The 17,808-nt window shown below is 38.6% G+C and overlaps 1 protein-coding gene across 1 annotated transcript in view; it reads right to left on the bottom strand.

Moving 5' to 3' along the window:
* Tnks2 (tankyrase 2) overlaps window positions 1-17,808 on the bottom strand; it is a gene marked incomplete in the record, with an annotated part of 76,202 nt that overhangs the window by 14,460 nt on the left and 43,934 nt on the right. Inside the window, 8 exon segments of the mRNA XM_008849602.3 lie at window positions 2,933-3,053; window positions 4,127-4,209; window positions 5,648-5,900; window positions 8,872-9,060; window positions 9,780-9,889; window positions 14,390-14,609; window positions 15,475-15,640; window positions 16,460-16,605. Coding sequence (XP_008847824.1) covers window positions 2,933-3,053; window positions 4,127-4,209; window positions 5,648-5,900; window positions 8,872-9,060; window positions 9,780-9,889; window positions 14,390-14,609; window positions 15,475-15,640; window positions 16,460-16,605 — 1,288 coding nt within the window.

Below are 17,808 nucleotides of genomic sequence, written 5' to 3'. Positions count from 1 at the left end.
CTGGGGTCTTCTGCAAGAACAGCACATGCTCTTAATTACTGAACTATCTTTCTAGCCCCTTCATTATTATTTTTTTAAAGTGTGTATCTGTGTGAATGCATGTGCACCTATCTATGTGGATGAATGTGCCTGTGTGCACAGAGGCCAGAAGAGGCATAAGATCACTCAGAGATAGAGTTAGAGGCATTTACCCAGCCTCTTATGTGGGTTCTAGGGTCTGAACTCCAGTTCTCGTGATTGTACAGCAAGCACTCTTAACCACTGAGACATCTCCGAGAGTCCATCCTCCACATTCCTTCTCCAACTACTAATTTTCTGTTTTGTTTCTTTTGTGGCAGAATTTTACTATGTAGACCTGATTTGCCTGGACCTCACTATGCAAGCTGAGATTAAAGGCATGCACCACCAAGCTCCACTGTAATACCATTTTAAGGAATTCCTTAAGTTTAAATCACCTAAACTTTGAGAGTTTTTTTTTTTCCTTTAAGGAGTGGATGTCTGGGGCTCAGGGGTTAAGAGCACTTGCTGGTCTCGCAAAGGATCGAGGTTTAGTTTTCATCACCCACAGGGTGGCTAACAGTTTGTAAACTCCAATTCCTAGGGATCTGATGCCCTTTTCTGGCCTCACAAGGCACTGCATGCACATGACACACTTATATTCAGGTGAAATATTCATAAACATATAAAAGTCAATAAAATATAGCAACAAATAATTTAGAAAGAAAAAAAGTGGATCTTATTCTGGCCACTATACATTTTCCTCTGAAAAATTCCTTCAACCCCAACTGTACGACCAGAACTTTTTATAAAAATGCTTTTAAAAATAATTATTTATAGGCTGGAGAAATGGCTCAGTGGTTAGGAGTGCTGGTTGCCCTTACAGAGGACCTGGGTTCAGTTCCCAGCACCCATATGGAAACTAGCAACCTTTTGAAAACTCCAGTTCCAGGGGATCCAACACCCTCTTCTGGTCTCCCATGGGCACTGCATGCATGTAGTGCACTTACACATGCAGGAAAACTCATACACATCAAAAATAAAAATAAAAATAAATCTGTGATTTCTTTTAGTGTACCAAGTGGCAGGCTTCATTTTAGCTTTTCCATACTACTTTCTTATTTACTTGACTGTATTGACTGTACTGCCTTCCCTTGTTTCCCTCCTCACCTCTTTCTTCTGCTTTTATGTAATAGGGCTCCCACTACCCTCTTGGTTCCCCTTTCCCTTGTTTCCATTCTTCTCACAGTCACCTTTCTGATTTTTTGTCTTTTTGAGACAGGTTCTTCCCTCTAGCCCCAGTTGGCCTGGAACTCACTATGTAGACCAATTTGGCCTTGAACTCACAGAGATCTGCTTGCCTTTGCTGGGATTAAAGGTGTGTGCCACCATACCAGGCTTCATCTTTCTACCATCATCTCACACACAGACACACAGACACACACACACACAAGTGAATGCTTGTGCATGCGAGCACACAAATGTAAATCTGATTCCATATAAGAGAAAATATGGTATGTATAAGAGTCTGGCTTATTTTCACTTAACATAATGATTTTCATTGCCAGCCATTTTCCTGCAAATGTCACAATTTCATTATCGCAGCTGAATAGTATTCCACTGTGTATATGTGTATATTTTATCCATTTGTTGATGGACAGCTAGGTTGGTTCTATTTTCTAGTTATAGACAGTACAGCTATACAAGGACATGCAAGCCTCTCTGTAGTATGCTGACCTGGGAGTCCTTCAAGCATATACCTAGGAGTGGAATAGATAGATCACATGATTATTATGTTTAGCTTTACTGATCTTCACAGTGGCTGCCCTAGTTCACATTCCCACCAGCAGTGTGTAAGCATCAGGGTAAATCACTATTTTAGTTTAACAATGACACTTTGACACTTAATTCACCTTTTCAACCCAGATCTGGTATAGAGAGGTATTAACATCTTTTGAGTGAATAAAATTTGCATTTTCAGCTACATTAAGGGAAAAATAAAAATATTAAACAACTTTGTTTTATTTTCTATAGTTGCAACATCATTGTTTTCCAGTATTTTCATTCAATGTGGTTAGAATTCAGCTATTTAAGACATTTACTACACTATTTTACAGTCTGATACCTAATCAGTATCTATTATGCTAGTGTAAGAAATGAGATAATTATGTTTCAGATTTTTTAAAAATATTTTATTTATTATTTTCATTTTATGTGTATGAGTGTATTGCCTGCATGTATGTTGAGTGCACCCGTGTCGCGCAATGCCTCGGAGGTCAGAAGAGGGCTTCGGATTTCCCTGGAACTGGAGTCAAGGACGGTTTGTAGCCGCCATGTGGGTGTTGGGAATCGAACCCGGGTCCTCTGCAAGAGCAGTCAGTGCTCTTAACCACTGAGCCATCTCTCCAGCCCTATGTTTCAGTTTAAAAAAAAAATTATTTATTACTATGTATTTTATTTTATGTGTATAAGTGTATTGCCTACATATGTAAGTGCACCCATGTCCTGCAATACCAGAGAAGTGGGCATTAGATCCCTCAGAACTGGAGTTAGGGACGGTTCTTAGCTGCCATGTGAATGCTAGGATCTGAACCTGGGTCCTCTGCAAGAGCAGCCAGTGCTCTGAGCCATCTCTCCAGCAGCCATGTTTCAGATCTTTTAAAAGAATAACATTTTAGAGTTATAATAAATTCATGAATTATATCTGCCTTTTCATTTTTATACTCAAATCTGCATGGACCAAGTTTTCCTTAGGTTCATATAATTAACAGTAGTAGTTCCAGGAAGTTAACTGTTAAGCAGAGGCCTTATCTCAGGTGTTCCAAATCCTAGTTAGTGACCTTTCTATTAAACAGATCCTTTCATAGAGATTTAAAAGTATTATACTGAGGGCAATCTTTATATGAACTGTTAACCAATTATTAAAACAAAATACCTTGCTGTCCAGAGATAAGTCTTTCAACTCCTTTAATTAGTTTGTGTCGATGTCCGTAAGCATTGATTCCAATCTCTTTCAGCTCCTTGTGTCCCATCTCAACTAACACATCCAAAGTAATCTTATAAAGAAAATGAAATTATTTAGAATGCTTACTCATTTGGCAGATAGTCATTATTGGCATTCTCATAATACTAGACTTTTATTTCATATTATACTGAACAGCTTTGATAGGAAAACAAATCATTTGTTAACTAAAAATTGAAAGTTGGAGCAAAACAGAAAATTGAATCATAAATGCCCTTTCAAATTAACTATATTTGGAAACACCCTCCATCCTTTCAACTATCACTGTATACCCAACCTTTTAAACAGAGTCTTTCCATGGTTCCTCCAGTGTTTGGACTAGGACTATGCTAAGTGGTACCACTGCATCACTACTCAAATTAATTCTTTCACCTAAAATACATTATTCCCACTTCATTAAATTTAATCTATCAATTCTGCTTTATTTATAAACTTTCTATAAAGGTAACCCTAAACGTTCCACTTCACATTCTAAAATCTGTCAAACCTTAACTTTAATGTTTTTGTTCCAGCTCCGTAACTAGATTGCAAGTTCCTTTGGGTTCAAGTCTACAATCATTGTTTTTTTTCTGAGCAACAACCAACTTAGTACATGTATTCTGACAGAATATAAACTGTGACTACCTAGAAAAGTCAGATAAGTGTATGTATGACTAGCTATCCACATATGTCTGTCCACAAAAGCTGGCAAAATGCCAGGCATAGGGAGGGTAGTGACTGAAACAATACAACTGAATAGCTCAAAGATAATTTAAGAGCTGAATTGGGTAACCATGTTATTTGAAAAAGCTATGCTACTAATATGTATCAGTCAATTTTGAGATATAATGAACTAAGTGAAGATTCCAAAATCAAGTAAAATCAGAAAATGATTCATTTCCAGTCTCTTAACACTCTCAGAGCTAAAGCACACTCATACTGGCAACAGCGTGCCTAGCATGCAGGAGACCCTGTGTTTAGTACCCAGCACAAACCAAACAAAAACCCAGTAAAAACATTCCCCACCTAGTAGCTTATGAGGGTTGGACAATTTCAAGCATGTTCCTTATTTTTTTTTTTGAGTTTCTATGAAACACTAAACCAAGCCAACACAATTAATCTACTCACCTGTTCTCGCTCAAATATATCCATTAGGTGCTCAAGTCCAAGATTCCTTACGAACTGAGTTATGCTAAAATCTACTCCTGGATCTGGGAGGAGGGAAATCCAGAACAAAATTTAATGCATATTAGCACTACAAAAATAAAATTTTGTTGATATTACTACATATGTGAAGAAAGTAACAATGAAGCGAAAATACTAACAGTTCAGACAGAATACTATGTAATATCAAAAATTACAAAGGGGGGCTGGAGAGAGAGCTCAATGGTTAAGAGCACTGACTGCTCTTGTAGAGGACCTGGGTTCAATTCTCAGCACCCATATGCAGTTAAAAACTTCCTGAAACTCCAGGGGAGCCAACACTCTCTTCTGACAACTGTGAGAATTGTATGACACAGGTGCACTTATATGCATATAGGCAATACACTCATACACATAAATAAAATATTAAAAAAAATTACAAAGAGGGGCACTGGAGAGATCAGCAGTTAAGAGCACTGACTATTCTTACAGCACAGCACCCGCATGGTGGCTTACAACCTTTTGTATCTCCAGTTCCAGGGGATACAATGACCTCTTCTGACCTCTGGGGGCACTGTATGACACAGGTGCACTTACATATATGCAGCCAACACACTCACATACATAAAATAAAAAATAATGTAACTATTTTTAAAACTTACAAAGAGAAGGCTTGGTGTAATGGTACATGCCTTTAATCTCAGCACTTTAATAAGGCAGAGGCAGGTGGATCTCTGTGAGAGTGAGGCCATCCTGGCCTACATAGTGGGTTCCAGGCCAGCTGAGGCTACAGGGAAACCCCGTTTCAGAAAACAAAACAAAACAAAACACAAGAAAAATTCCACAAAAATCCAAAACCCATCAAAATAAGAGAATCCTATAAAATTTCAACATTAGAGAAAAACAACTAATCCATGGGGCATTCTCAGATTAAAAATTTTCTCCTTTTTTTCACGTTAAACTTTTTAATCTCTCAAGTTCCTTTACACAAAATTTATGAAAACAAGTTTTACCTCATCATACAGAGTAAGACCAATTTTAATAGGGAAACGTTTACATCTAAATAGCAGGGCTGGTGAGATGGCTTAGAAGGTAAAGACACTTGCTGTGCAAGCCTGATACCTTAAGTTCAAGCCATGGGACCTATTTAGAGGTGGAAGATAACAACTGACTCCACAAAGTTGTTCTCTGACCTCTACATGCATGGCATGGCACAAGGCCTTCCCCACCAAGCACACCCACACTAAAAATAATAAAGTAAATAAATAAAATAACAAGTTAGTAAAACCATGCTCATCAACTTTTTTTTTGGTCTTTTTGAGAGAGGGTCTTACTTGTAGTCCCAGCTTGGGGAGAACTCACTATGTAAACCAGATGGGCCTTGAACTCACAGAGATTCTCCTGCCTCTGCCCCGAGTGCTAGGATTAAAGGCGTGTGCCACAATACCTGCCACTCATCAATGTTTGACCTGAGAGTTATAAAGCTATTTTTACAAAATCTCTTACCTTCCTTTCTTTCCAAACTGGAAGCTCCTTCTGTTCCGCTTGAACTAACTACTGAAGACAGCTCAGAAAAGCTCCCTGATAAGTTGTCAAGACTGCTGGCTGCAGAGAGGCTTGATGGGCTCGATGGACCTGAAGACAGAGCGTCTGAAGTGGTGCCTGGGCTTCTCACACCATTGAGCACTTGCGGTTTATAGCAGGAAGGTAGAGCAGAAGGAGGCATGGCTGCTGTCAAGAGTGCACTGACATCATCTGCCTAAAACACATTTCAAGGAGATGAAATCTGTTGTAAGCAAGGTTTCAAATTCTTCTGTGCTTGATAAAATGCAATAAAAACTACGGCAGAACCCAGAAAAAGTGCACTAGGTCTATTATTATGTAATACTGATTTTATTTATGAGTATGAGTGTTTTGACTGCATGTACATAACTGTATCCACGTGTATTCCTGGTGTCTGCAGAGGCCAAAGGGTGCATTGGATCCCCTGGAACTGGAGTTAGGAACGGGTGTTAGGTGCCATGTGGGTGCTAGGAACCAAACCCAGGTCCTCTTGAGACAGGGTCTCCCTGTAGCCCCAGCTGTCCTGGAACTCACTATGTAGACCAGGCTGGCCTTGAACTCACAGAGATCTGCCTGCCTCTGCTGGGATTAAAGGCGTGTACCACCACGCCCAGAGCCAGTGCTTTTAACTGCTGAGCCATCTCTCCAGCTCTAATACTTGATTATTTTAAAAGTGAAGTAAACAAGGATGATACTCAGCTAAAATGTCACTAAATATGAAATAGTCCAGAATATCCTTTCCAGATCACATAATGAAAATAACACTGTTATATATGGCAAAGCACTATGAACAAAACCCTAATTTTGATATGATTAAATAAGCACCAAAATGAATGACAAAAATACCATTTTGAAAGATAAGAGCTTTCAACCGTTTTACAAATTAACTCTGAAATAAGTAATTAACCTGTATAGAACTTTAGCAGACAGAATTATTTGTATTTCTTAGAAAATAGTGATGTATTTATTCCTCAAAACTGAGAAGAAAACCTTTTTGCTGGAAAGAGATAAATCTGATTAAGCCTGATGACTTGAATTAAATTCCTAGGACCCATATGGTAAGAGAACAGACTGCTAAGAGTTGTTCTCTATCCATATGCATGCATCAACATGTGTGCCCTCTTCTCCAATCAATAAAATAGGCAAAAAAACTAAGTAAATTTCAGTAAGTCAGTTACAGTGTTGACACCAATCCTCACCTTGCTCTTCTTCCTCAATGTGTATAATCTCTCAACAGTTATAGCTTGTATATAATATTTATTTATATATATTTCTATTTTAGGTATTTTTAAAATTAGGTGCTTTAAATATTTTATTTTTATTTTGTGTGTATGCATGTATTGCCTGTCTGTAGGTAAGTGCACCTGTGTCGTGCAATCCCTGTGTAGAACAGAAGAGGCTGTCGGATCCCCTGGGACTGGAGTTATGGAGAGTTGTTAGCTGCCATGTGGGTGCTGGGATTCGAACCCAGGTCTTCTGTAAGAACAACCAGTGTTCTTAACCACTGAGCCATCTCTCTAGCCCCAGAAAATTAGGTACTTTAAAAAAACCTGAAACCATCTAAAAACTTTAGATTTATTATCTTGTTTAATCCTCTTGTTAACCAGACATATTTTATCCCTTATTGATGATGCATCTAAGGCTAGGCAACTTGGAAGACTATACAACTCTAAGTGGTAGGGATGGAGTGGTAGGTCAGGCCTGCTTCACTCTAAAGCCCATGCATGCTTTCTTGATCTCAAAAACAATCTTTTTAACTCTGTGTGTATATGTACAAATTCATGTGAATGTGGACACACGCATGTGCTGGAATGCACATAGAGGTCAGGGGGACAGCGTTAGGTGTTGGTTGTCCTCACCTTTGATCTTGAGACAAGGTTTATTACTGTGATCCAGGTTAGCTGGTCTGAGAGCTTCCAGGGATTCTCCTGTCTCTGCTCCCCATCTCTCACAGATGTTTACATGTCTAGTTTTCATGTGGGTTCTGGGGACATGAGCTCAAGTCCTCACACCTGTGTGCAAGTGCTTTACCCATTTGTCCATTTCCTTGGGTCCCAGGCATGTTCTCTATAGTATTTTGTTTTCCTTACCACTATACTGTATCTGGTGATTCAACATTGGGTAGAATGAATTCTAAATGGTTACTTCTACATCAGCTTGAAACTAAAAAGACATTTCCCTGAAGAAATCCAGGTGTAAATACAGTTTGGCAGTCAGCTTGCTGAGGAAGATCTTTTTAAACCCTGAATGCAGTGGAACTAAATTAGTTTATATAATCTCTCAGTAGAAGACACTATCTTTCCCATCTCAAAGTCTCTACCACAGTGTGGAAGCACATGCCTGCAACCCCAGCACTTAGGAGGCCAGTCAGGAGTAAGACCCTGTCTCAAAAAAACCAGAGGAAAAAAGCTTCTCTTTTACTTTACGTTACTACTGCAGTCAATGTTCTCAGTGGGAGAGTAAAGAAAACACCACTGTCACAGTGACCAAAGCAGATGTGGGAGCTACAAAGGAGGCTCCTTCATGAGCTACAGTGGGAAGAGAAGGAAAAGGAAGTAACTGGTTTACTTTACAGATCTTTTTGAAAAAATGTTTATTTTGTGTGTGTGCATACATGTGCCAAGTTGTACATGTAGAGGTCAGAAGATAACTTGTGGTAACCAGTTCTCTCCTTCCACCATGAGGGTACCAAAGTCAAACTTAAGTGGACAAGCTTGGTGGCAGGCACCTTTACCAGCTGATCCATCTTGCTGGTCCTCATGAGCAGCTCCAGTGGAGTAAACAACAATATTGAGAGGAAGCAGAGAGAAAGGAAAAGGAATCTCTGCTAGTGGCAGGCTTTGTGATGCACCATGACGGCAAGGCACATAACTGGGGAAGTTAGGAAGGCCCACAGTCTATTTTATCTTGCCATTTGTAGCAGCACTTACAGAGGGTCTGGACCTGTTTTGTTGCCCAACTCTTCTAATTAGTTTTAGTCCCATCTCCAAAGTACTTAGTACATAGTAACTTATTAATAACTCTATTACTTATCAAAATACCAAAGAATTTCTAAATTTTAATTTGGAATAAAGCAATATGCACCATGAAGACATTTTATATATAATCATGTAAACTTTAAAATGCCAAGAAAGCACTAAGATTTTTTCAAAAAGCCCATCACTTACTGAAACTAAGTCTAAAGGTGTTTGTCCTTCTTGATTTTTAAGAGTAGGATCAGCTCCGTGGGCCAACAATAAAGCACAAAGCTGTGTTCGTCCCTTTTGGGCTGCTTCATGTAACGGTGTGAAAGCCCATTTGTCTGTGGCATTGACGCATGCATTGTACTTTATTAGTAAAGCTGCTACGTCTACATGCTGTAAAAGAAAATATTCCTGTTACAGCTGGAAATAGCTTATTACACTTTAGTTCTTTAGAAATTTGCTCTGTACCTATCCCCATATTTTCAAACTTACTCTGAAAATGAGGAGTAAAACTATTCTTCCTATTACTGTAATTTATGAGTAGTTGCTTTAAAATTACAGTTCAGAAAATAACTTAATACAACTCTTTTCTTTTCTTTTGGTCTTTTTGAGACAGGGCTTCCCTGTAGCACCAGCTGGCCTCAAACTCACAGAGGTCCTCCTGCCTCTGCCTCCCAAGTGCTGGGATTAAAGGCGTGCACCACTACATTCAGGAACTTGATACAACTTTAATGATTTCTAACTAATTCTTATAACTGTGGAGTATCAATTTACAAACTAGAAGCCTCCCACAATTATTCAAATTATATGACTGACAATGGCCAATACTGACCAGAATGTTCAGGGCTGTTAGAAGTCAAGAACAATGTGCCTGAATCTCCAAAGATTCCTATGAAACTCTACGTGTTTTCTGGCCATGAAAAAAATAAATCAACATCTCAGTGAAAGAGATAGATAATAAAAAAGACAAAAAAATGTTGTCATGCCACACAGCAACTTATTTAACTTCATATTTAATTCTTTGTGAACCAAGAAAGCCAAACTAAACTCTACGTGATACTGAGGCTCATTCTGAAAAATCACATAGATTTTAAAGGTAACACAGAACTTACCCCATATGATGCTGCATTATGTAAAGGAATAAGTCCTCCTTTGTCTTGGGCATTCACATCAGCTCCATGTTGCAATAAATACTCTGCAACTTCCAAATTATTATAGCCAGCTAATTTAGAAAAAAAAGTAGTATTACTTTTGCTTACAAATGTAGAAAATATCACATATTAAGTATATGGCTATGTATGAATATAAATACATATTCCTAAAATATAAATTTTAAATAAATCTGAAATTCTGGAATCTATTAACATTTACCTTCTGGAAAAAAATTTCCTACTGGCTTAAAACATTAGAAGCTTTGGTGATGATACCCATTGGTTTTGGAGACCTACAAATTATATAATTTTCTTTTTTTTTAAAAAATTGATTTTTAAAATATTGTTTTATGTGTATGAGTTTAAGTACATCCATGTCGTGCAATGCCTGTGGAGATCAGAAGAGGGTGTTGCCTCCCTGGAACTAGAGTTAAAGATGGTTGTTAGCCACCAATGTGGGTGCTGGGTCTTGAACCTGGGTTCTCTGAAAGAACAGCCAGTGCTCTTAACTGCTGAGCCATCTCTCCAGCCCTGATTTTCTTATATGTGTCCATTTAAAACCTTCCTACCAAGCACCATGGCGTCATGGTTGTTACTTGTCCTAAACTCAGGACCATGGTCTCAAGGGCTAAAAGCTGCAGGCACCTGATCATACAAAAGCCAAGTTAGGAATACAAAACCGGAAACAACACACCAAAGTGTGTTTCAGGACATTCTTCCTCAGAAGGTTAAGGACATGTTTTTGGCTAGAGATCTTAGGGGACTGAGTCTCTGTAGGTCTGGTAGAGGAACCCAAGCACTGATAAAAGCATAGAGGAAAGCTCAGTATTTTGGATGCATGCTGTGATGGTTTGAATGAGACTGTCCCCATAGGCTCCAAGTATTTGGACGTTTTGTCCCCAGTTGTTGGTGCTATTTAGGAGGTCTTGGAAGGTATAGATAGCCATGTAGGAGGAAGCAAGCACTGGGAGTGGGTTGAGAGGGTTCTTAAGCCTTGCCAGATCTTGAGTCACTCTGCTCTCTTGCTTCCTGTGCCTGCTTGAAGGTATGAGAACTTAACAACCATCTGTAACTCCAGTTCCAGGGATCCAACCAACGCCCCTTTCTGATCTCCGCAGGCACTGCATGACATGGGTACACTTAAACTCACACATATAAGCCAAATAAACTCTTCTTTTTATAAGTTTCCTTGGTCATGGTGTTTCTATCACAGCAACACAAAAGTAACTAATACACATGCCATAATCTCCTATTATCTTGTCAACTACCTTAGCTCTTTAATGCTAAATATCTTTACTTCACACATAATCATAGAGACAAATTTGGAACTTAAGTGTGTGTGTGCATGCATGTGTATATGAGTGGGTAAGTGTAGAGTCCAGAAGTCAACTTTATGTATGCATGCATGCATGGCCATGGTATACTGAGGTCAAAGGCCAATTTGGGGGAGTCAGTTTCCTTCCACTACCTGGGTCCAGGGACTGAACTCTGTGGTTTTCAGGCTTGTGTAACAACTGCCTTTGTGGGCTGAGGCATTTCACTGGTACTTCATCTTATTTATTTAAAAAGTTTTCTGGATTTAAATTATTTTATGTGTATGAGTGTTTTGCCTGCATGTGTGTAAGTGTACCCATGTCATGCAAAGCCCACAGAGGCCAGGGGTGTTGGATCCCCTGGAACTAGAGTTATATTCAGCTAGCCAGGCTGGCCAACATCTCCAGGGATTCTCCTGTCTCTGCTTCCTCAGCACTGGGATTACAAGTATGCTTCGCAGTGCTTAGCATTCTCTGGATTCTAAGGATTTGAACTCAACTTCTCATGCTTGCATGGCAAGCACTTTACTGAGTAAGCTGTCTCCACAGCCCAAGGTTGTAGTATTTTTTTCTCTCAAATAAATATTTTATTTATAACCAGAAACACGTGAAGATAAACACAGTATGGAATAAACTGAAATATCTTTGATACAATGAGATTTCACTCCAACCAAAGAGAATACAAGTGATACCAAGAAAATTACAACCCCACACATTCTACAAGTTACCAACCTCATACTTCTACTTGCCAATGCAAAGACACCACTTCTTTACATGCTCACAGGTTCAGGGAAGGGTGTAGTATTATATTTGTGTACACATTTGAACCTTACAAAGACAAGGTGAACTTAAAGCAGTAATATTAAATATTCTACAATAAAGATATAGAAATTAACATGAACAGATACAACACAATTTCCAATTAGAGGTCAGGTCCAAATTTAAATGGAATGAGCATTTAAAGATTTTTTTAAAAAATCACATAAAACCAAAGTATTCTACTTTATTTTTTTAAGATTAAAAAAATTATATCTATCTATCTATCTATCTATCTATCTATCTATCTATCTATCTATCTATCTATCTATCTATCTATAAAAATGTCTCTGTGTTTTCCATGTGTGTGCTTGTGTGTGTGCATGCTTCTGAAGGGCAGAAGAGGCTGGGTTCCCTGGAACTAAAATTACAGGTGGTTGTGAGCTGCCTGACTTGGGTGCTGGGAACTGAACTTGGGTCCTTTGAAAGAGCAGCAAGAGTTCTTAACTGCTGAGGCATCTAGTCCCATATTTTAGTTTTAGTGGTGTTGGAGATCAAATTCAGGACCTCACACATGGAGTAAGTATGTTATTCCTTTTGGCCCCCCAAATTGTATTTTGGATATTGGCACCACGGTAAGTTACATTACAAGGCAGAAATGAATACAGTATAGGTTTTTATCTCATATATTATACAAAGCAGCAAAAACACCTGCATTTTTTATTTTGTTGTATTTTCTTGGGGTACTGGAGACTGAACAGGGTCTTGCACAAGCTTGGAAAGAGCTCTTCACAGAACCATGTCTCTGAGCCCTCTTTTCTTTTCAACCGTGTTTAGTTAAATGTGCTTCTGATGGAACTCTACTGGGTTATTAGCTATAGCTGTTTTCATGACTAATCTCTAGCATCTGCAATGCAGCTCAAAAGTATCAAAACCACACTGTTATAAACCTGAATTAAAAATAAGGATACACGAAGGCAATTTCATGAATGGAAACTGAGAGCAAATGTTATAGGTTGAACTGGGTCCCCTAAATTCTTATGAGGTCATAGTAAGGTTGTGACCTTAGTACCTGAGAATGTAACTGTATTGGAGAGAGGTCTTTCAAAGAGACAATTAAACTTAAACAAGACCCCGATAATAATCAGAATTCTATGAACATCTGCTGACACTTGAATCTCAGACTTTTAGTCTCTAGATGTTAAGAAAAATTTCTTTGATGGTGAGATGACTTAGCAGGTAAAGGTGCTTGCTGCCAAGCTTGACGACTTGAGTTTGATCCCCAGGACCCACAAGGTGGAAGAAGAAAACCAAATCCCACAAGTTGTCCTCTGACTCTTGACATGTGCACTGTGCCACGTGCACACACACATACTCTAATAAGATTTTTATTTTATTTTTTTGAGAGAGGGTCTTCTCTATAGCCCCAGATGGACTGCAACTTGCTGTGTAGACCAGGCTGGCCTCAATCTCACAGAGATTACCACCACCATGCCCGGCCTACTATAAGCCTTTAAAGACTTTTATTTCTGCTGCCTACACTCAGGAGCTGTCATTAGAATGAAAACTTTAGCTTCCTATGAAGAAAGCTGGCTTAAGCAGGCAAGATTTTCGGAATTTTCACCAAACAAGCTGAAACAATATTGTTGATATAAAAAAAATGGATTCTGAAGCACAGAGTAATTGGTAGAAAGCCTACTGTTCTTACTGAACCTAACTAGCACTAAAGTAACTGGAATTTGGCCAACAACTTAATGCATAGCTGTGTGTACAAACAAACACAACAGAGTATGTTGGCCTTGGAAGATACTAGATTTGAGTCTTTCAAGTTTAGTTTCAGGAAATGTTTTACTCCAGATAAAATAATCTTAGGACTGGCAAGATGAGTACATGCACCTACTGCCAATCTGAGTTTGATGCCTGGAACCCAAATGGTTGAAGAGAACAAAATCTAGCAAGCTGTCCTCTACTGCCACATGCGCTCCATAGCATGTACACGACCTCCACGTAAATAAATGAATGTAACAATAAAAAATAAAGAATTTGGGCATGGTGGTGCACACCTTTAAATCCCAAGGTTTGGGAGGCAGAGGCATGTGGATCTCTGTGAGATTTAGGCCAGCATGATGAGTTCCAGGCCAGATGGAGCTACAGGAAGCCTCCTGTCTTAAAAAAAACAAACAGGCTAGAGAGATGGCTCAGCAGTTAAGGGCACTGACTGCTCTTGCAGAGAACCGGGGTTCAATTCCCAGCACCCATATGGCAGTTACAAACCGTCCCTAACTCCAGTTCCAGGGAATCTGAAGCCCTCTTCTAACCTCTGTGGCATTGCACGACACGAGTGCACTCTAGTATGTGCAGGCAATACATTCATACACATGAAGTAAAAATAATAAATATTTTAAAAACAAACAAACTTACGAACATAAACAAAAACCAAAAACCTAAGAAACAAAACAGAATTTTAGATGGCACCAGGTTACATTGGTTTTGCTCACTTACCTGCCAAATGTAAAGGTGTAGAATGTCGGCCTTGGGTATCACGGCAATTTACATTATCAGGTGAGGACAACTTCTTCACTCTGGCTAAACAACCCTTCTTGGCAGCATCTAGCAAAGCTGCATCTCCTCTAAGTAGATCTTGAATATCTGTATCTCCATCTTTAACAAGATCTAAAGGCGTATTACCGTCTCTGTTTTTCTTTGTAGGGTCTGCACCATGCTAGGTATGCAGAAAACAGGAAGGGAGTAGGTACTGACTTAGGTATGTCTTTTGTCATTGAGAAGATAGTCAATGTAACCAGACAAAGAAAATAATTTCTTATTAACTCTACCACACAACAGGAACACGATTATTAATGCTTAAATACCATGAGCAATTGCAATGCAATGGTATTTATATATCTAGGTTCACAAAAACACAGTAAAAAATTTCAGCTATATAAATTGAAAAAGAAATTTTTTTTGGTAGACCGGGTCTCATGTATCCAGGCTGGTATTGAATTTGCTCTATACTTGAAAATGATCTTGAATTCGTGTTCCTCCTGGATGCCCTATCATACCCACATTTTAACCGTTGTGCTGGGTATCAAATCCAGGGCCTCATGCATGCTAGAAGACACTCTGTCAACTGGGCTATATCTCCAGTCCCTACAGTGTAACTTTATGGGGCTATTGCCAAATATGCAGTCCTTAACTGCTTTTTATCTTTAATAAACACTGTAATGCTTTATCTACAAATTATATTAGTATCTCTGTTAAACCAGCACCAACAGTTTTACAAAATGTTAAATAAACTAGGTTTATAAACTACATAATTTGTCAAGTAATTTGAGGTTAAATTACTAAACAGGAAAATACAGACAGCAGAGAACTTATCATATGACAGATGACTACATTAAAAAACAAATAATGCACTGTATAGATTTGTAGATATTAAAATAGTGCTCATGACATTTCCTGAAATCTAGTTAAAGAATTAGATAACTTTGTTTTTCTACTCATAGTAATTTAATATACTAGAGTTATTGGAAAAATAACCAGCATATTTTAGATAATTCACATTTACGGTAAGTACTTAAATCTACCTGGAGCAGAAGTTTGCATATTTCATATTTTCCTTTTGCTGCAGCTTCATGTAAAGGTGTAAATTTCCATAAATCCGCTACATTAACTACTGCTCCATGCTTAACAAGAAGTTCTGCAACTTCATAATGTCCATAAGAGCATGCATTGTGCAAAGGTACAAGGCCTCTGAAATGAAAAATTAAACAATAATGGCAGAGAATATGATTTAACTTCAGTAATTATATATAAATGATAAACAACATTTCTTGATCTAAGGGATAGTATATAGATTATACTTTGTAGAACTTAATCTGGAAAGCAGAAATAGACTTTTTTTGTAGAGGCATTTAAAATTATTTCTTTTCTTTTCTATTTTTTGAGACAGGGTCTCCCTGTAGTTCCAGCTGGCCTGGAACTTGCAATGTAAACAAGGTCTGCCTGGATTTCACAGAGACCTACCTATCTCTGCCTCCTGAGTGCTGGGGTTAAAGGTTTATACCACCATGCCCAGCTAGTATTGTTTTAACAAAAAAGATTCAAGATAAACAGGAAAAATTCAAACACTCTCAATTAATACTTTATTAAATATCATTAATACTATAAATATGAAACTTATTGGCAATTATAAAATTTCAAGGCATTACAAAAACTAGCCTTACTATAAATGCTAACCACTCACACCTTTTTTTTTTGAGACAGGGTCTCATGCTGTAGCCCAGGCTGATCTCAAACTTGTGGAGATTCTCAAGCCTTAGCCTTTAGTGCTGGGGTTATAGACATGTGCCACCACATTCAGGGCTTTTTTTTTTTTTTTTGGAGACAGGGTCTCATACTATAGCTCAGGCTGGCTTCAAAGTTATACCAGTCCTCATGTTCAGCATAAAATCTTAACTGAAGTTAGTGAGTTATCTTTAAATCAATGTTAGGAAACAGATTACAAACTGAAAAGCAAAAGCTCTTACTTTCCTGAAAAGGTCACACACAAGCATGGCAGTTGTTTCTTACCCTTTATCTTTAGCATGCACATCAGCTCCATGCTGCAGCAGATATTCCACCACAGACACTCTGTTATATCCAGCTGCAAAATGGAGTGGTGTTGACTGTCGCCCTTCCACATCTCTACAGTTGACACTCTGAACAGTACACAGTTTCTGTAGGATTTGAACACAGCATATGTATTATGCTATAGTTTCATGTCATCTTAGTATGTAGAGCAGAAATTTCAAATGTCTGACTTTATTTCACCATATAAGTATTGTCAGAAACTATTCAATTAGTTTTTTTTATTTTTTATTTTATGTGTATGAGTGTTTTACCTGCATGTATGTAAATGTACCCATGTTGTGCAATGCCTGCAGAGGTCTGAACTTGCTATGTTGGCCAGGATGGCTCCGATCTTACAAAAATCTGTCTGCCTCTGCCTCCTGAGTGCTGGTATTAAAGGCAGTACAGTACCACCACATCTGGCTCAGAAACTATTCTGGTTTCATTTACTGAATATTCTTCTGATTCTCTCATTTATATGTGTATCTTCTAGCTTTTCCCAAGGCAAGAAGTAGATCTGCTTCTTATGTAATAATGAGAACCAATACTTCAATTACTGCAACTTTCATTCAGTGGTTAATACCATTGTAGTGCAGCATCAGCAACACTGAGAGTCTGTGAATAATTCAGTCCCAAATCCCTGCTATAAAGTCAGATCCTGCATTTTTAGACAAGCATGGTGGTTTATGCATGCAATCCTAGCACCTGGGAGAAGGCAGGAGACTCTGAGTTCAGGACCAGCCTGGACTCCAAGGTACGACTTTTCAACAACAGTAACAACCACCAAAAAACCCTGCAAGGGGCTGGAGAGATGGCTCAGCAGTTAAGAGCACTGACTGCTCTTGCAGAGGACCTGGGCTCGATTTCCAGAACCCACATGGCAGCTATGAACAGTCCTTAACTCCAGCTCCAGGGGAATCCAAAGCTCTTTTCTGATCTCTGCAACACTGCACAACATGGGTATACTCATTCGTGCAGGCAATACACCCATACACATAAAAAAAAAAAAAAAAAAAAAGTTGGGTGTGGTAATGCACGCCCTTAATCCCAGCACTCGGGAGGCAGAGGCAGGTGGATCTCTGTGAGTTCAAGGCCAGCCTGGCCTACATAGTGAGTTCTAGGACAGCTGGGGCTACAGGGAGACCCTGTCTCAAAAGACAACCCCCCCAAAACCCCACAACAAATAATCTTCATTCTAACAAGGTCTCTATCTTAGAAGCAATTTAAAGTTTGAGACATAATGCTACAGACCATGGTTCTCAAAAAAAAAAAAAAAAAAAAATTTTTTTTTTTTTTAACAAAGTCTTCCC

The sequence above is a fragment of the Nannospalax galili genome, unplaced genomic scaffold (genome assembly GCF_000622305.1).
Source record: "Nannospalax galili isolate Female #2095 unplaced genomic scaffold, S.galili_v1.0 scaffold384, whole genome shotgun sequence".
NCBI classification, from domain to species: Eukaryota; Metazoa; Chordata; class Mammalia; order Rodentia; family Spalacidae; genus Nannospalax; species Nannospalax galili.
This window is presented reverse-complemented; position numbering and strand designations above follow the sequence as displayed.